Source organism: Rattus rattus, chromosome 2 (assembly GCF_011064425.1).
Source record: "Rattus rattus isolate New Zealand chromosome 2, Rrattus_CSIRO_v1, whole genome shotgun sequence".
Lineage (NCBI taxonomy): Eukaryota > Metazoa > Chordata > Mammalia > Rodentia > Muridae > Rattus > Rattus rattus.
In genome coordinates, this window is record NC_046155.1 from 5,073,029 (window position 1) to 5,093,033 (window position 20,005).

The 20,005-nt window shown below is 51.2% G+C and overlaps 1 protein-coding gene across 2 annotated transcripts in view; it reads left to right on the forward strand.

The window, feature by feature from the left end:
- Ano1 (anoctamin 1) overlaps positions 1-20,005 on the forward strand; it is a 90,391-nt gene that overhangs the window by 26,162 nt on the left and 44,224 nt on the right. Inside the window, exons 6-12 of one of the 2 annotated variants that reach the window (XM_032891316.1) lie at positions 2,421-2,472; positions 4,289-4,354; positions 4,851-4,906; positions 8,205-8,246; positions 12,826-12,890; positions 14,265-14,399; positions 17,646-17,806. In XM_032891316.1, the coding sequence (XP_032747207.1) occupies positions 2,421-2,472; positions 4,289-4,354; positions 4,851-4,906; positions 8,205-8,246; positions 12,826-12,890; positions 14,265-14,399; positions 17,646-17,806 (577 nt within the window). The remainder of the gene's footprint in view (positions 1-2,420; positions 2,473-4,288; positions 4,355-4,850; positions 4,907-8,204; positions 8,247-12,825; positions 12,891-14,264; positions 14,400-17,645; positions 17,807-20,005) is intronic. The other variant, XM_032891317.1, reaches the window with a different exon arrangement.

Here is a 20,005-nt window from a genome sequence, read left to right on the forward strand (position 1 = left end):
AATTAAATACATGAATAAATAAATCTTTAAAGAGAGAGAAAGAAAGGACCTTTACCTGTTGGGCCATTTGGCCTGCCCAGTATTGATTAATTTTGACAATTAGATTTCATGGTCACAGGCAATGAGGAACCTGAGCAAAGGCATGGTCTCTGGTGGAATCGGGACTGGTGTGTTTGAGGGACAGCCATACCCCCTCCTGGCCTCCAAAGGAGTTGAGGCTAGCATGTCTGTGAGACAGCCTCTAAGATGTCTGCTTCTTGGGAGAAGCCCTACAGTATGAACAGCACAGCGTCTCTCCCGCTGTAACAGCTGTGTGCCTGTGCTTCAATATGAGTGCACCTTGGCTTCGCACACTTTCCAGGGTATCAAATGCCTCCAGAAGAGCGTTTACAAGCACACTTCTGCTGTGGGGAGGTGACAAGCTGAAGGGGCTGTGAATAATTCTGATACCTCTTCCTGGTGATTAGCTGTGAGATCATTTAGTCTGAGGTTCCCCTGAATGTTACCGTTTCTACTGAGCCAGAGAGCCATTGCGCTGGGGACGACAGATGTGGAGAGCCATGAGTGTTTGCTGCTGGAGGAACGAAGGAAGGACACTGATTCCAAGAGATCCTGGAGGCCTGTGTGTAGACAGACCACCTCTGTGCTCCAAAGGCATCTGCTGATTCACAGATCTGTGGCTGGCTAGTCAGGTCTCACAGTTTAGACCCAGGTGTGGCAGTCTCTTCCTCCACTTGGACTGGCCACTTCTCTCCTGGCATTAGGGTGGCTCCATGTACAAGCAATTTGGAGTCAGAGACCAGCAGGTTCCAAGAGACAAGGGCCCATTGTGCTCTCTGGGATCTTAGACAGTGAGCCTGCAGGCAGTGGGGAGTCATAAAAGGTTGCTGGGCAAAGTTTTTTTAATATAATCAGCTATGTTCACTCCCAGCGGGGGGTGGGTCAACTGTGGGGAATGGGTGAAAGGTATGTGTGTGGTCACATGGTACAGATGGATGGATGTGGGTCATGTGGTGGTAGAGGTAGATGGATGTGGGGTCACATGATGAAGGTGGGTGGATGTGGGGTCCCTTGGTGGTGGAGGTGGGTGGATGTGGGGTCCCTTAGTGGTGGAGGTGGATGGATGTGGGGGTCATGACTGCAGAAGTGGAAAGGAGGAGGAGATGATTGTGGAGTAAACAGAAAGTCACAGGCTAACAGATGTAGAGAGTGACAGGGAGAAAGAGCATAGCAAGCAACCGAGCAGGGGTTTCCACCACAGGGCAGACGGTGGAGGGAAAGTGAGACAAAAATACAGGATGGGGACAGACCTGCCTCACAAGTCTATTAATGTGACCTGGGCACCATTTAGGACTCCAAAGACAGGTACTTAACAGAGGCTGTAGGAGGGAATTAGAGAGAGGGGCAGCAAGAGACTGGGACTGCTGACAGAGGAGTCCAGATGTAACGGCAGAGCAGGGTGATGCAGGCTTAGAGGCCATGGAGGGACACTGGTCTTGCCTGAGTGAACACAGCTCAGGGTTTTGAGGGGGATCAGCATGCTAAGCCACGGTCTTCTGTAGATCTGGAGAGTTAGGTCTGTGGCTCAGTTGGCAGAGTGCTCGCCTAGATGGCAGGAGGCCCCGGATTGATCCTTAGCACCACCTATGCCGGGCATGGTGGTGCACACCTCCAATCGCAGCACTTAGGAAGTGAGGGAAGGACAATCAGAAGTTTAAACTTATCCTTGACAATATGTTTGAGGCCAGCCTGGGCTACATGAGACTCGGTCTCAAAAATAAAATGACAGTAATTAGGCCATGGCTGTTTATCCCAAGCCCATTTCTCAAAGGGTTACATTGAGGCACGGGGGTGGTGGTGTAATTTGTATAAGATCTTCCAACTCAGCCCAAGGCAAACAAGACTACTGAGCCAGGGCTTTGAGGCCACCAAGAAAAATATCTCATTAGTCAAAGGGATGGCAAGAAGGACGGGATCCCTTCTTGGGGGATTCTCGAGACCTAGCCCCCACCTTGCCCTCTTCCGGGCTTCTAGCTCATACAGAGATGCATGCAGGCGGACTCTCTGCTTCTGTTCTTGTCTCCACAAAAGGGGCAATGAGCAGGACACAGAGCCAGCTATTGTGTTAACACACACACACACACACACACACACACACACACACACACACACATCTATTCCCTTAGTTCCTAGGAAGGTGCCTACTGCACACAGCTGGCACCTTGTGAGGCCAGGAGGATCAGTCCTGCACCAGAGGTGAAGGCTAAGGGTTCTCTGTGACCTCTGCTTTACTTACTTCTGGGAGTCGCAGGCTGGCGTTCCAAGGCCAGGACCCTCCTAGTGCCCTGTGACTGTGGGCCTTTGACTGGCAGAGCAGCAGAGTAACCATCCCCCCTTTTTGTCCCCTCCCTCTGCGCTAGGTCTATGAAATCCTGAAGAGAACAACGTGCACCAAGGCCAAGTACAGCATGGGTAAGGACTCTGTGTGGACTTGAGGTCAGCAGCAGTTTCTCAGTGTCCATCTTGCCTCTCAGTGGGAGGTGGGCATCTGGCTTGGGGCTTCCTCAAAGAGATCTGATTTAAGCCTATGTTGGTTCAGAAAAGAGAACCTGGGCGACTGGCAGAAAAGCTGTGCCAGGGTCCTGTTCCCAGTGGATTTATAGCCAGGTGTTCTGCACCCAGAGGTACTGTTTCCTTAGAGGAAGGTGTTTGTGAGTATAAGGACAGGGTCCTGCAAAGAGACCCCAAGCCATGGGAAAGAAACACACAAGGGGTCCTAACCCCTCTTTGATTATAAGTCCAATAGGAAGGAATAAAAAGGTGTCCCCTGAGGATCACAGCTCAGTGCTGGGACATTGGAAATAGCAACCCAAAGAGAGCAGTGGCCAAGCCTTTGTGTGGCCTGGCTGAGACAGGTCATGCAGCAGGGGTTCTGCCAGGGCCCAGAGACTGCATGTGGCCTGACTGGTGTGGCCCACAGTTGGCCACAGGGACACTTTAAAATGTCCAAGTCCATATCTTGATTCATTGGGAGTTGGGGCCCCACCCAGAAACCTGGGAGTTCTGTCCCTACTGGCCTGGTCTCTTCAGACAGTGAGGAACTCCAGAACAAACATGTCTTGCACTCACTCAGGGGCCTGTTCAGGTCACTGCTTTCAGAGATAGCCGTGACAAGGCTACCAGAAGTAGAAAGCGTGTGTGACTCTAGGCTAGGTGCTATCAGGCCCCATCCATAGAAATGAATATGGCTTCCACAAAGATCTGTAGAGCATAGCTGGACTGGGGCTGACCCATGTTCTAGCTTGACCCTGAGGTAAAGAGGCTGGGTTGTTTCCCACCCATATTTTTACTACCCTGGTTCCCTTGCCTCTGCGTAGAAGAGAGAGATCAAGGTGCCTTCATAATCCTACTTCATGTTGGTACCTGGCCCAGAAGCTCTGGGGACTACAAAGTTACTTACTGGTCTTCTATAAGTAGTGACCAGCTCCTGCCAGCCCCTGTCTGTCCCAGGGTCCGCCCTCAGGCGGTCATGTTCTAGGGCAAGGAGACAGTTAGACTAGAATGCGGTCTCAGAGACAGAGGGCAGGGGAAGCTCCTGTGGTTAGGAGCCAAGGTCAAGGGAGGCCTCTCAGGTGAGGGCTTGGAGGGGTTGGTAAGCCCAAGGGAGAGCCTGTGGAGACTCCACCTTGGTTGAATCCTAGGAAGAATGAGGAGACCACAGGCCAGGATCTACCCCACATACGTTTTTGATGTGAGGTGAACATTTAGACGCGTGCTCCAGCCACCTCTGATTTTGATTCCTACATGTCCCTCAGGGCTATTCCAGGCCACTGTCCAAGGAGATGGGCCCTGTTAAGGTTATTTTTCAAATGTCATCTAGCCACGTTGCAGAGAATCAGGCTTCCAGGCTGCTGAGAAAAGCTGACCCACAAGAGATCGTATAGAAAGATACTTCTGCCAGCCAGGGGGCTCTGGGTCAGCAGTTGGAGTTTGGGGGATGAGGATCTAAGAACCAGAGCAGTCTCCCAAGATCCCCTCCTCCCCCCAGGTCCCACCCTCCTCCACCTCTTCAGTACCAGGTTCCAGAGCCAGGCACAGCATTCTTTCCAGGAGATAGGTTGTAGATTTTTATTTTTCCTAGGTCAATGTGGGCTCCGGGCCCGGCCATCTTCCTTCTGCCCTGAGCACTTGACTGTGAGCCCCTTACCGCCACCAACTCTGTCTCCCCAAACTGTAGCTTTGACCCTTCTAGGCCCTTCTGTGTAACTAATAGCCAATGTGTGAACAGGGCAAGGAGAGGGAAGAAGGAAGGACTCTGCCCTTCTAAGTAAACGGCGGAAGTGTGGGAAATACGGTAAGAGCGGGGCCTCCTCTTCCGCTTCTCTCATCAACCTACAGGCTAATTCAAATTGTATGTGTGTTTCCCGACACCATCAATTTCCCATCCGTCATTTCTCATGATCAGCTTCTCTGACCACTCGGAGGCCATCTGTCCATCTGCAGGCTCTCCCTCAGGCCGGTGGGGGTAGCTAGCGAATCCGAGGTTTGGGGGTGACTGAACTGTTCTGCCTCCTTCCTCAGGGACAGAACTTCCTCTTGGGGTGTGCTCTGCGTCTTCTTAACCCTGCCAATCAAGCATGTTGAAATCATCTCTAGTGGATAGCTAACTCGCCCTGCTGCCTTCTACCCGGGGAAGAACCCCAAGATGGTGACTGGGCTCTGGGTAGCCTGGTGCAAGCTTCAAGCAGCATCCCCCTGTGAGCAGGAACGCCCTGTGACCGGCTCTGACTTCCAGATGCGGGGCAGCAGGCCTGCTAGTCCTTAACTTCTCTCTACCTCTGTTTTTAAAGGTATCACCAGCCTCCTGGCCAATGGCGTGTACTCAGCTGCGTACCCTCTGCACGATGTAAGTAATCTTCATGCATAGTTAACTTCTCATCATTTGACCTCCCCAAATCTTCAAGGGCCACCCGCCTTGGGAGCTACAATTATCCTGTGGTCATAACTTCCTGCTTCACCTCCTCTTTCCCCCCTCAGTGGGAGTTAGAAAGGTCTCACACAGAGCAGTCTTGGCTGACAGAACAATCCCATGAAGACAGGGGCGACTGTGGGAGACGCCAGGCTGGCTTCCTCCGTACCTCGCAGCCAGCTGATCCACAGGGTGTTTGCCCTGGCTCTGGTTCTGCTGCCCCAGGTTCTGGCAACCACCAGGGTTCTGTGTACAGGGAATGGCCAGCTTCCTGAGCGGAGTGTCCAAATCCAGCTGGCCTCTCCTTGACAAATTTTGCTTTTGCTGTGGCCAGGGGTGAAGAGGGGGTGCAGAGTTCTCTCCTCATTGTCTTTATAGAAACAGGGACCAGGTCGTAGGGTCTGAATGGTGTGTGAGTCCCAGACAGAGACTCCCTAGCATAGTCCAGGAACCCAGAGCAGGAGGGAAAGAGGACAGGGCTGGGGGTCAGCAGACCCAGACCCCATGCTGGTATCTTGTTTCCACTGGCCTTGGGCAGTCTGGTCAGAGACCCAGTGTCCTGGTAGGGCTGATGTCTGTCTAACAGCAGGGCAGATATGGGTGTCAGAACAAGCACGGGCAAGAAACCACTTTCAGGAAAAGAAAGATTGCTAAAATAGCACATGGGGACCTTGGGAGAGAGGCCATCTAGGCTTATCTGCCACCTTGGCTTCCTTTCCCACCCCCAACTGGAGTCTTCCCCACCTGCAGAGCTGGGGATTTGGGGTTGGTGGTTGGCCCAGCTTCCCCACATTGTGCCTTTACGTGTGCTGTTCCACTGGCCTGACAGCGATGTTTCCCCTACCTTTTCTCCAGCACCCTTTGTTTCATATGGCCACTGTGTGTGCGTGTGCGTGTGCGTGTGCGTGTGCGTGTGCGTGTGCGTGTGTTTTACATGACTCTGGATCTCTAACCTCCTCCTCAAGGGATATGTCTCCTTGTGAACATTTCTTTTTTTTTTTTTTTGGTTCTTTTTTTCGGAGCTGGGGACCGAACCCAGGGCCTTGCGCTTCCTAGGCAAGCGCTCTACCACTGAGCTAAATCCCCAACCCCTTGTGAACATTTCTAGGCTAGGACCCTCAGGTCCCAACAGTACTCTTTGTCCCTCCCATGAAGTCCCTCTTCCACTGTTGACCTCCCTCTCTGAAGGACTCCACTTGACTCTAGGATTCAGTCGTGCCCAGAGCAGGCAGCCTAGCTCTGCCCTGTTTTCCCTGGTGTAGCTGGGACCCAGAAGCCAAAGTGCTGGGAATGCTTTGATCTGGCCCTTTAAGCCTTAAAGAGAAAGGATTAGAAAATACCTCTGAGAACCTATACATGCCAAACACTGCATACAGTAGATGCTGTGTGGTTTCAGACCTGGGACAAGGGGAAACTTTATCTCATTTAATCCAATGCAGACACAGAGTCCGAGAGGTTTAGTAATTTGTGTGAAGTCACAGGATTCCTGTGAGGAACTGGGGATAAAGTTATTGACAGCTGGCTGCGTGTCTCCTGTGGTACCACATGTCTTCCTTCACTGAATATCAAACGCTCCATCTTCACTAAGCAGACCTCACATTAAAGATGGGGAAGCAGAGGCTTGTGAAACTCAGGCAGGTTGCCTAGGAACGCACAGCCTGGAAGCAGAGTCCAGAACATCTAGACTATAAGGAACTTTCTATCCATTCACCTTGCAAACAACTGAAGAGTAGCCATCCCTTTAAGTACCAAAGCTCTCACTGAAGCAGCCAGGGAAGCCAGGAGTGGTACCACACAACTGCTATGTAATCAAGCAGGAGGCTGAAGCAGGGGGATGGCGAGTTTGAGGCTTATATGAGCTACATACTAAGACCTTGTTGTAGGGTCTAGGGGAAGTAGCTCACTTTGAAGGGAGCCAAGTATGCCCGTGTCCTTAAATAGAGAGCACAGATTTAGGTGCGGTCAATCTGGGCCAGCACAGGATCCATGGCTATGTTCACGTTACTGTGCATGATGCGTGTTTGCATCTTCTGCATCCATCTTTTAAGTTGTCCTCTATCCATGCTCCTGTCTTCAGTCCTGGCCTGGGTATCCTCACCCTCTCCCCATCCCTGTGGAATGCTCATTCTTTCACCTAATATCTCTAGGCAAATGTGGGGTGCCATGGCCAGCTGGGTAGCCATGGTGGATATGGAACACCATGGCCAACGGGGTAGCCAGCATTAGTCCTGTGTGCTGACCAAGTATCACTTGTTCTGAGCGAGACCCTGGGGAGGTCTCCAGTAATTATAGGTGTCACCTGTACAGAAAGGCTGGTGACATTTATGTTGGCTGCTTGGTGGCTTCTTAGCTTCCTTCCGGGTTGGCATTGGGTCACCATGAGCAAGCCTCTGGTATGAATGAATCCATACTGGAGCCATGAGACTCATTCATGAAAACACCCAAAGGATCTGAACCTGAGCAGAAGAGGAACCCCAAGAATCCAAGAGGGAAACTGGTCCTACTGTCTTCAGACCCCAGCAGTGGGCCACTTGCTTAGGGACATGGTCAGATCCTCCCCATCTGGCAGGAGATGGCAGACACTGAGAATGTTGCTGACCAATGGAGGGGTCCTTAGACTGACTCCAAGAGGCCAGAGCTGAACCTACCAATGACTAGGGAAAGCAGGTGGCTGGCCCAGGTGAATTATATGTGACAGAGACTGCTGTAGAAAACCACTTTCTTGCTGTTCTTTCTTAGTGGTTTGGGACCTCACTTTCAACTTTTGGATCCTCTCTTCCTTTGACTTTAGAGATCTGGTTGTGAGTTCTAGGTCTGATCAAACTTAGCTGTGTGTCCTTAGGAACATCAGGCTGCATCTCTGAGCCTCTGGCCATGTTGGGCTCCGAGATCTAGACATGCAGAAATTGTGGAACTTACGGTGAGACACCTAGCAGTAGATGCCTAGACAGGGCTCTGGGGACATCACAAAGTACACCTTGTGTTCTTGTTGGTGAAAGAATTTCTTTCCCCTCAGAACACCCTTTCTTTAGCCCTGCCAACTTCGAGGCAAAGTGATGGGTCTCCTCTCAGATCCCACTCTAGGTCAAGAGGGGACAAAGCTTGTGGAGTCTGGTGTCAGAAGCCAGCTAAGTGGCCCACAGGACTGGTGTAGCCCTGACCATGGGAGCAGGGACATCTGGTCAACCTCATACACTGTGACATGGTCAGAACTTACTTTTGCTTTTATTTACAGGGTGACTATGAAGGTGACAACGTTGAGTTCAACGACCGGAAAGTAAGTGTGTGAAGGCAGAGTGGGAGGCAGGGATGGGAGGAGTCCCTGGGGGCTCTCTGTTCCCCCCTCCCCCCACAGTCACTTTACCCAGCCCTTGACAGGTACCTGACTATGCAAAGGAAAAATACTTCTTAGGATCCTGCCCCTTCCTCCCCACCCTCCTCTCCCACACTGGCTTCCAGGGAATCCCTGTCTTAAGGGGTCACCCTGCACCATTGTTCCTGATTCCCATGGTTGTTGAAGGTACCTGGCCTCATTCCATCAGCTCTAGGGTCAGTATTCATGGACTCACAGTAGCCAGTTGCCCAGAGAGCCACCGTTTCCACAATACCATGGAGAACTGGTTTCATAGTGTTCAAACTTACCTGGAGCCCTTTTGAATAGAGAAATTACCAAGCAATTCAATGGAACTCTGGGAAGCACTATGTGTCATTCTCTGCTGGCCTTTCTCATTTCTCCAGCAATCAGAATCCTTGCTCTGCACAGGGCATCCCCAAGAAGCTGCCCCCATGTGAGCATCTCCCCCTAGCTGCTGGTTCCACATTCAGGAATGCCCCTACCCCTAGCCAGACTTCCACAGTTACATCCAATGGAACCTGTCTGAAGAGGGAGCCCTCCCTGGACTTCCGCTCCCCTGACCCTCTGCAAGTGGTGTGCAGGGTGCTTCCTTATGAGGCTTACAATAGAGGCCTTGTCCCCACATCACAGGCCTGGGGACCTCTGGGTAGCATGTCCTTCCCTCTCAGACTCTTCCAGCCCCAGGCATGTTTTTATATGGTTAGTACCTGATGCAACTTGCCTGCCCAGGAATCTAACTGAAGATTCTATCTGATTTAGCATAAAAATGACATATTTGGTTATTTTTAGTGACCCATCTGGCATTCATCTGAGACCCCCATGACCCGCCGAACTCTCCTATCCAATCCTGTTGGAAAAGCACAGTCTACTCCATGTTCTAGCAAGCTCTGGGCTCAGAGTCCACCCCCTCACTCTTTGTGGACCTCTTGGCTAAGGTGCTTCTTCCGTGGACAGCAGCCACCTCATTCTGCCCCCTCATTCTAGCCCTCTACCCTCCTCAGAACTTCAGCCATACCAGCCATCATGCTGATCACAGTGATGCAGCTGACCATCACACCATGCCAGGAATAGCTGTTACCTATCCAGATAACTTCCTGGCTCTGCTGAATGTCAGGCCTAGCAACACAGCTCCAAATTGTCCAGGCCCAGCTCTTAACTCTACTGGGAACATTCCAAACTCCAATGAATTTTATGTCCCAGCAAAGAGTATAAAGCCTGGTCAAAAAAAAGATAGTTAGATGGGTGGGTAGTCATAAGTTGGATAAATAGATGAGTGGGTGGGTGAGTGCATAGATAAGTCACGGGTATACCTAAGGGTAGACGAATTGAGTAGATGTATGGATGGTGAGTGGATGGATAGATGAGCGGGTGAATGAATGGGTGAATGGGTATGTAGATGGATATAAAGATGGATAGATCGATGAGTAAGTAGGTAGAGAGAAAGATGAGTGGATGGATGGATGAGTGGATGAATGGATGAGTGGATGAATGGATGAGTGGATGGGTGAATGGTAGGTGAATGGTGGGTGAATGGGTAGATAAATGAATGGTTGGATGGATGGATGGTTGGATGAGAGGTGGGTGGGTGAGTCAGTGAGAGTAGATATGATGGTTGAAGGAAGAGGGGAAGCTACAGTAAGTATTTTGATCCTGCTACAGAACCTCTGTTCTCCCATGATGGCCCCATTTTTAAGGGACTTGGTTTAAATGAAAATTTTCCCTTTTTTCTTGTGACAAAATCTATGGCTTCCTCCTTGCTATTCCCATCATATCTGTGGATAAATAGATGGATGATGGTGGGTGGATGGATGGATGGCTATAAAGATGGATGAGTAGATGAATGGATGAATGGGAACCCCCAGAACCTGACCCCAGGTACCTGACAGGACCAAAGAAACAAAGTGCATCATGGGCATCCTCCTGAACTGAGCGATGTGGCAGTGAGGTCTCTGCCAGAGGTGGGTATGAGCAGGGTTCAGCACAGATTGCTGCCTGGATCACAGTCCCCTAGCCAACCTCCTCCAGGGCCACAGGCAACTTCTGGTCTACACCAAGGAAAATGCTAATCAACCCCAGGGCACACAGCTGAGTCAGGTATGGCTGCAGCCAGGTGCTAGATCCTCCTGAGGCCAGTGAGGGTCCCACAGATAAAGGGTCAACCAGACTTCTAAAGAAGGGGTTCTGGCATCGTGGGAGATAAACAGATGTGGCTGGAGCAGGTCTGCCCCACCTCTGTCCTGGACTAAGAGCCACAATAATATGGGAAATGCATCCAACCTCATTATTCATCTGTTGAGCAGTTAGCAAAGATGGTCTCCAGCTGAGCCTGTCTGCTGCAGTTCACAGCCCGCCTACCCTGAGCCCTACTCCTCCTATACTGACCGAGGCTAAAGAGACCCCAGGCTTCTCCCAAGGGCAAGTGAATCTCCCTGTGAGCTGTTTGCTTGGAGGCAAGGGTGAGGGAGGTTACCTCAGAGCAGAAGAGTTCACAGTGTGGTACTCATATAGAAAACTCAGTGTTGTCTGCCAACCTCTGTGAGGATGATGATGAGCCTGCAGAGGCCACACGGGCTAGCAAACCCCATGGCAGTAGTTACATGAAGTGGTCCAATTCTCCTGAGGTGGCTTTTTTTCTTAACACTTTATTTCCAAGACGCTTGTGAATTCCCACCCCTCTCCCCCTCCATTCCTTCCTCCTTCCCCCTTCCCAACTTCTCTCTGATTTCCTTCCTCTCCCCTCTCCCTCTTTCTGTCTCTCACCCGCATGCTTCCCTCCCTCCCTCCCTTTCTTCTCCTCTCAACTGCATTTCCCTGCCTCTCTCTTTCTCCTTCCCCTCCTACCCCAAGTTCCTTTCCCTGGTTTCCTGCCTTCTCTGATGAGCATCCCCTGACCCCTGCTGCCATCTGGTTGTGGTATAGAACAGTGCGTAGTCCCAGGTGAACAAGAGGTTGCTGGCTGGTCACCTGCCAGGGGTGTAGTGTTGATTCCTCAGGGTTTGCCAGTGGCCTGCATTACTCTCTGGATAAAACTGTAGCCTTCCCCTATTTCTGTATCACCTGTGCAAGTCATAGTGGCACACATGAGTCATCAGGCTCCCACAGTGACCCAGGAGGAAAGAGCGCCCCTTAGCTAGCCTTTGGTACAAAGGAGAGACAGAAGCAGGTCTGCCTAGGGCTCCCTGAATCCGCCCTGGCTCAGGAAAGGTGACTCTTCCTCTCACATTCCTACTGGGAAGCCTGTCTGAAAATGTGGAGGTGTTCATCCTGTATGAGCCCAATCTGGGACCGTAGGGCCAAAGAAGGCCTGGCCGGTAGGGAACTGGCAGACAAGTCCCAGCCACCCAGTAGGACTCCCTGTTCCTCACGGCTGCCTATGACTCTCACTTGCTTTCCACCCTGCTTCCTGGAGGTATGTGGATTGCCTGTCAATGAAACACATGATTGTTTATTCACAGAGCAGCAGAAGGAGTGTCAGGAAAGGGCTGGGCACACAGCTCCATTGCTTGCCAAGCCTGCACAAGGCCCTGGGTTCATTCCCAAGTACTGCATAAACAGGCCTGGTGGTACCCTTGCAATCCTAATTAGTTGAAGGCAGAAAGACTAAGAGTTCAAGGTCATCCTCAGCTACACAGCAAAGTCACGGCCAGGCTACCACAGGTCTCAAAAAGAGGATGGATGGATGGATGGATAGATAGATAGATAGATAGATAGATAGATAGATAGATAGATAGATAGACAGACAGACAGACAGAAAGGAACCCCCAAGTTGAGATCATACTGCCTGCCTTTCTGTCATCTTTAAAGAGTCACATGACTCAATCTTCCCCCTCTACTCTGGACCTTTCAAGTTGAGCGAGCATCTCGGGCAGCATGGGAACCACAGCATGGGAGGCTGAACCAACAGGAGCATTCAGAGAGCCAATAAAGATGACTAGCGAATGCCCTACCTGCAGTTGGCGCTGCTCTGTCCTGTCAAAGATCCATGGGTGTCTGGGGCCAGGACCCCAACTATGTGACCTCAGGTAACCCCGATTTCCTCTCAAAAGGCCCCAGCCCCTATTTCTGTATGCCAGGAGATTCTCTTTCCATCCATGTGTCTCTGCTTGAACAACGATGGTTTGACACATTTTAGATAATAAACAATTTGGTATCTGGCCCAAGCGATCTCTTGTCAGTTGTTTTCCCAATGCAGTCATGAAAAGCTGAGATTCCATGACCTTCTAGAAACATCTTTCCCACCCCCACTTGAACCTGTAATGCCAATCCCCTCCCTGGCACATTGCCTAAGCATTTGTTGAATGAATGAATGATGGAGTGACTGACTGAAACACAGAAGCTCTTGTAGGGCATAGTGTGAGTAGCAATGGCAGTACACAGACAGTTGTTCTGGGATCTGGGCCACTCTATCCTGTCATGAGAGATCCTGCAGCTTTTGGGGAGGGGAGGAAGAGAAAGAGAGAGCGAGCTCTCCACTAACTTTTCCCCCATTCCTTCTCTCCAGCTCCTGTATGAGGAATGGGCAAGCTACGGAGTCTTCTACAAATACCAGCCCATTGACCTGGTCAGGTGAGTGGGGGCACCTGGCCTCTTAGCCACTCTCTGTGTGAAGCAAGACTCAAGGCTGTGCCAGGATTGTAAAGTCCCTGGACTTGTCAACTGCTCCAAATATTCAGCCACCTGGGAACCCGCTTGTATTTGAAGGCTGTGTGGGCCACTGAGTCTCCCTGAAGCAAGGCAGCTCAAGTAGGGTTGGTGACACTGCCTAGTCTGCTGGTCTGCTGGACGACCAGCATTTGACCATACCCAGTGACTCTCCTTGAGTCCTCAGCCTGGACACCAGGGAAGCTGCTGAAAGCACCTGCTTTTAGGTGTGGAGAGGAAGAAGCATCTGCCTCAGTGCACAAGAATTTGTAACAAAGTCAGCCTGAGAGGCCAGTAGGATGGGCAGCCAGCTGAGCTTCGAGTCCTGTGGGGGCTTGTGGATGAGGGTGTGAATGGAGACAGTACATGTCGGCCAGGGCGGACTAACAGACTCTATGGGGGCGGGAGGGTTTGCTTGATGCCGCTGACCAAGTTTTGTTTGTTGCTTACACTGAATGGAACCCACAGCCATAGGGACACACCTGGACCACCATTGAGGGTTTCACCAACAGAAGGGCACCGAGGAGAGGCAAAGTCCAACCTGGTGACGCATAGGCAATTCCAGTACTTAAGAAGCTGAGGCAGGGGGTTGGGGATTTAGCTCAGCGGTAGAGTGCTTGCCTAGCGAGCGCAAGGCCCTGGGTTCAGTCCCCAGCTCCGAAAAAAAGAAAAAAGAAAAAGGAAAAAAAGAAAAGAAAAGAAGAAGAAGCTGAGGCAGGAAGAATGGGAATTTAAGACCAATCTGGGCTACATAGTGAGGTCAAAGCCAGCCTGTACTATAGAGAAAAATCCAGTCTCCAAAAGAGACAGGAGCCTGGAGATTCAGCTCAGCTGGTAAATGCCTGCGTACCATGGCTATGCCCTAGGTTCCATGCTCAGCATGGTGTACGCCAGGCTTGGCGATGCCTATCTGTAATCCCGGTACTTGGAGAGTGAAGAAAGAATCACAAGTTCGAGGTCATCCTCGGCTATACAATGAACTCGAGCTAAGCTAATGAGGGGCGGGGGGAGGGGAGAGAGAGAGAGAGAGAGAGAGAGAGAGAGAGAGAGAGAGAGAGAGAGAATATATAAATATGTTCAGGATTATAGTTTAGTGGGACAGCACTTGCCTAGTGTGTATGAGGCCCTTGGTTCAAATTTATTACTGAAAAAACAAAGAAAAATAGGTAAGGAGGAGCAAACAGAGATTAGAGAACCTCACTCTCCAACTCTCAGGAAAAACAGTGGCCCAGTTGGGGTTGTTCCTTAATCGGGGGACATGTGGCCTAGGTGAGTGCATCCCTTTGTTTCTTGGCATAGGAAATACTTTGGAGAAAAGGTTGGCCTGTACTTTGCCTGGCTTGGAGCCTACACCCAGATGCTCATCCCTGCCTCCATTGTGGGTGTCATTGTCTTTCTCTACGGATGTGCCACCGTGGACGAAAACATCCCCAGGTAGGCAGCAAACCTGAGCTCTATGGAAGATGGGATGCCGAGGGTCACATGTGTCCTGAAGCCACACAGGGGATCTGAGCTGACCCTGTGGCCCCCTGCAGGACCTTCTCAGAACGGTGCTTCTGTGACATGGGCTGCAGGTTTCCAATCAGTAGAGAGCCCTGTGTCTGTCAGCTGGGGAAGAGCTGGGATCTAGTCAGACCAAAAACAAACAAAGGAACAACTATATCTGGCCAATTTTGCTGTGTGGTGCCTTAATTTATGTGTACAAATGTTTTGTCTGCATGTGCATGTGTGCACCATGTGTGTGGAAGACCCACAGAGGCCAGAAGAGAGCTACAGATCCCGTTGGAGCTCAAGTCACAGAGAGTTGTGAGCTGGGCCACATGGGGCTGGGACTCTAGATGATCAGCCAGTGCCCTTAACCACTGAGCCATCTCTCCAGCTTCTTCCATAATTCAACATATAACTACAGCATCTGCTATTCCATTCACCAGAATTCCCTCCCCAGCTCTCTCAGTCCCGAGCCAAAGAAAGCTTGTCCCTGTGTCTGTGTGGATAATGCAAGGCTTCATAATGCAAAGAGAATGTAAGGCATGCTGGGATTTGCTGACCGGACAGGTGAAAATGGCTGGGACTTGGTGGGTGTAGGGCTTCTGTCACCAGCCCTACACCCTGTCAACTGTCAGAGCTCAAAGCTTATGAGAAGCAGAAAGTGGAGTGGGGGTATTCCCATGATGTTCCTAAGTAGAGAGCCTCTGCTCTCTCAGGATGTGGACTCCCTAGAGAAAACACCAAGGTTTTTTCTCTGGCAGCTCAACCTCCTTAAATCACATGGTCAGAAAGGCAAACAGTAATCATCTAGGGGCACAGACAATGCCCAGGCCTGTCCAGCCTTGGCCTCTGCCCCAGTTGATCTTGCTTGGCAGCCAGAGGCATGTAGTCCCCCTTGGAGTCCGTCAGAAAGGGGTGACCAGTGACGAACCACACTGTGTACCCTGCCCCACCAATCCTCTCAGAGTACTGGAGCTTCAGGCTGTGTTTCTTGATTTGGGCTGAGCTTAAGGCCCCCAGAAATAGGGCTGTTTGTTTGCAGCTGGCATTTGTATTGGAAGCTGAGGCTGACAAAGAGGACAGCTTAAAGCCACAGACTCATAGGCAGGCAGGCAGGCAAGTAGAACTGGGCTTGGCACTCCCTGTGCCTGAGGCCACTCCTCAGGCCCTCTAGCCTTCCCAGGTCTTGAGCCAAGCAAACAGCATGGCCCCAGGACACAGCTGACCCAACAGAAATAGCCTCCTACCCACCAGTTCTTAGGGAGAGGGGCTCAGGCCAGACTGGTCACAACTGGGGTCATCCCATCTACTCATCTGTCTCAGTTTGAGGAGAGAAGTGGGCCCCGAAGGACCAGCTCCTGGGCATCTGGTAACATTGTGCTAATTTAAGGTCCCAGGAGGCTGGTGACAGCAGTGACCTCATTAGGGTCGAGTTGTCCTGGCCCCTGAAAGGTCACACTCATGGCGGTCGATCTCACTTCACCTTCCCAGCAATCCAACAGCACTGTGTTCCTTACACTCAGCTCATCTAGGAAGACTGGGAAACTGAGGCATCAGGACTCAGCACCCTTCCCAAGACTACACACACATGCCAGAGCTGAGACTTGAACTCACAACCTCAGGCTCCACAGTAAATGTCTCCTCCCTCTCCTCTGGGCGCCTCCTCTCCCCACATGTGCAGTGTGTGTATATCACGACTCCCCAGATACTCCAAAACCACTGTCTTGGTGGCCGTTAGCCTGTCCTTGTCTTCACATCTGCTGTGAATGACCAACTTCCTTGGCGCTCAAAGAGAGAGTAGAGCTGGCGTTCTCTGTCTTGGGCACAGAGGAGAGTCCCCAGTAACCATCACGGATCTATACGCAAGTTCGTGGATCCAGAAATCTGAAAAACAAAGCAAAGAGCTAAAATACTCCCTTCAGCTTTCTCCCGGATGGCCATCTGACCCCTGGGAATGATTTCTCCAGCCTGGGCATCTATTTATAGATCAGAGTCTGGTCCAAGTTTGAAGGAAGGGAAGTTCAGGGTGGGCTGTGGCTAGAGGGCAGAATTCTGGCCCCTCTCTTTGTTTTTCACAAACGTTGAGCCTGAAGCTAGAGGACCAGAGCACAGTCAATACAGGACAGTGGAGAATATGGGCTGAGCCCAGCAGGACCTGTGGCCCTAAGAGCCATTCTAAGCCCAGGGCTCTGGTCCAAGATTGGATTTCGATTCCCACCATGCTGTATGGCCCTAAGGATTTTATTTTCTTCTCTGGGCTCCTGCTCCCATCTGTGAAGGTAGCATTGTAGTGTGATAGCCTCCCAGTGCCAGTCCAAGTCACGACCACCACCCTACCATCACCACCACCCCACCCCACTCTTCTGTAAACTTCAAAGTGTGTTAGCATGAGCAAGGAAGGGCCCAGGTGCCCTGGCCTCAAAGCTCCTCACCTACTGAGGCACTGTCTCAGAACCAAGCTGAGACAGTGTGCTTTGCTGACCAGGACCTGCTATCCCTGTCCTCCTCTGGCCCCTGAGTGAGCCCCTTAGGATGCTTGGGGATTTGTGGGCATGCTCCTTTGAGCCTAGCCCCCCAAAGAGAAAAGTCCTGGGCACCCTTTCTCCACCTTTGTAGCTGTCCATTATGCCTTGTAAGGGTCATGGCATGGTGCCTAGTGCCACCAGAAAGTCACCCAACATAGGTCTGGCCACAGTGAGGGCCTCCTGGCTGCAGTTCACCCCATCCCTCCCTTGGGCTTCCAAGCCTGACTATATAAAGAACTGGCTTCTGTGCCCACAGCTTTGATTGTCCTAGGGACAATAGGAAGGCTCCCTGGGGATCCTGTGCTGTAGAAGTATCAGGAGTGTTGACCTCAGGCATCATCCAAGGTTACCACCCAAGGCTCACTCCAGAGGGGACACTCTGATGTCTCTTTCTGCCCCAAGGAGAGTGTGGACAATGATGGGTGTTTTCAGAGCTGACTATGTCAAGGTTCTATTCAAGGTGAAGATCCAGGACCCTTCCCCCAAACCATGGGAGCTTAAGTCAAGGGTCTTGAATGGAGCCTAGGGCCCTGAAATTCATGGTCAGTCATGGGTCACATGCCTATAACTGTGATAGCCAAGGCCACCCTCCATTGACCCTGGAAATTAGACTGGGACTTGAGAACTTGAAGCCACTTAGGAACCTGAGGCCACCTCTGTCTTACAGCATGGAGATGTGTGACCAGAGACACAACATCACCATGTGTCCTCTGTGTGACAAGACCTGCAGCTACTGGAAGATGAGCTCAGCCTGTGCCACAGCCCGTGCCAGTCACCTCTTTGACAACCCTGCCACTGTCTTCTTTTCTGTGTTTATGGCCCTCTGGGGTAAGTGGAGTCTTCACCTTGGGCCACCCACACAGATACACTCTCTTCTGACTCTGAGCCTGATGGTTCACAGGTCTGTGTCCTGGGTGTGAAGGTGGGTCTCATGGTGTACCTGATGGCCACAGGTCTGTCCTGTATCCAGGATGAGTAAGGGTCTTCTAACCTGGCTGAAAGGTGTCGGTATTACCCAGGCTTTGAGAAATCCTTCTGTGGACTGTCATCCACAGGGTCATAGTTGTCTGAGGTCACCCAGCTCTGAATAGCAGTGGCCAAATTAAACTACGGTCCTCAAGCCTCAGCCTGATGAGAGTTAGGGACAGCTAGCTGTTCCCCACAGAGACTCTAAACCCAGCTGTCACAGTCTGGGGCCCAGACTTCAGCTCTGGAGACAAGCAAGGCTGGGAAATGTGGTGGTGGTGGTCGTGTGTGTGTGTGTGTGTGTGTGTGTGTGTGTGTGTGTGTGTGTGTGTTCATGGGTGCACATGGAGGGGATTTGTTTGACTCTGTATTACATTTAATTTATTTTGTATGCATGTAGAGGGGTGCACAGGAGCCATGACAAGGTCAGAGGACAATATTCAGAAATTGGTTCTCTCCTTCCACCATGTAGGTCCAAGGGGTTACTTGGATCGTCAGGTTTGGCAGCAAGTATCTTTGCCCAGTGAGCCACATCACCAGCCCCACCTTGTGTTTCCAAAACACTGTCTCTTACTGACCTGGAACTCACCAAGTAATGCTAGACCAGCTGTCTGGGGAACTCCAGGGATCCTCCTGTGTCTGCCTCCCCAGCACTGAGATTACAAGTACATGCTCTAACACCCAGCTTCTCCTATGGATTGGAGGGATTGAAGGCAGGTCTTAGGGCCAGCTCCCGAGCCCTCCCTAGGGATTCTGATAGCAAATGAGACAGATGCCTTCTTTGCAAGCAGGATTTCACACAGCCTTGCCAGCAGGGGTTACAGGATTGACACAGGGGCAACTGGTTCCCACACTGGCCTCAGGTTCTGAGCAAACACCTCCAGGGCTCTCAGCTGAGAGGAAATGGCAAGGAAGAGAAAGGGCAGGGTCACCTAGGAGAGGCTGCCTAGGAGAGATGGAAAGCCCTTGAACTGAGCTATGATAACCTTATAGATTGCATTTGAGTTAGAGAGGGCCCACTTTACACCCTGTCCAGACTCAACTGACCGACTGGTTGCAGGGTCAGAACAAAGGCCAGGACAATAGCCTTACTAGGCAAAGAGGTAATTCTGGGTCCCTTCCTAGTCTGTGTGGTCTTAGCCTGTGATGGTCAGACAAGCACCTTTCTAACAGAGAAAAGCTACCGAAGATGTATCAGCCCCTTCTTCCCCTGGATCTCATACAGCCCAGTCTCCCCTCTGCCTGAAGGTCCCAGTCTGAGGGTAGCTCCTTGGTACCAATGTCCTGCAGCAGCAGCAGCAGCTCAGAGTTGGATTGACCTACATGGTTGGGAGGCAGGCGTACAGACAGCAGTGAAGACATGCAAAGAGTGAAAGGCCCACTAGCGGGCCTGGCAGATTATTCAGAGCTACTTCTTAAGCCACTGGGCGGCCCAGTGTGTGTATTGGGACTCTGAGGTCTAAGCTCGGCTTCCTCATCTGTCTATAAGCTGGGAATGTGATGAGAGGAAGAAGGCCGTGGGCACAGGCTCAGCCCATGTTCTGCACCTTTTATGAATGGTTGCTGCCACTGAACACACTGGATTATTGGGTTGGGATGAGGTTAAGAAAATGCCTATGGAAGTATCCACAGAATGGGACTTGGGAGACAATTCAATTCAGTAGAATTGTGCAAGCTTAAGGATCTGAGTTCAAATCCCCAGCATCCCTGTTTTGTTTGTTTGTTTGTTTGTTTGTTTTTTTAAGTGTGACTATTTGTGTACAACCTCAGAACTTTGGGGGCAGCAACACAATAGATGATCATTGATGTTTGGGGACTGACAGACTCTCTAAAAAGACTTACCAGTCAGCGTTTAAGGGGTGCTGCCAAGTATTTGGCACTCCAGAAATCACAAGAAGCAAGCCCAGCTGTGTTCAGTCTTAGTAACTAGGATTCCAAGGAAACAGTATGTGCAAAGGCCCTGGGGGTGAGGTGCAGGATACTGAAGGAGCCTGCTGCTGCAGGAAATGGGTGGGAGTGTGTCAGGGGATCATAGAGAGGCCAGCAGGGACCTGCTCTAAA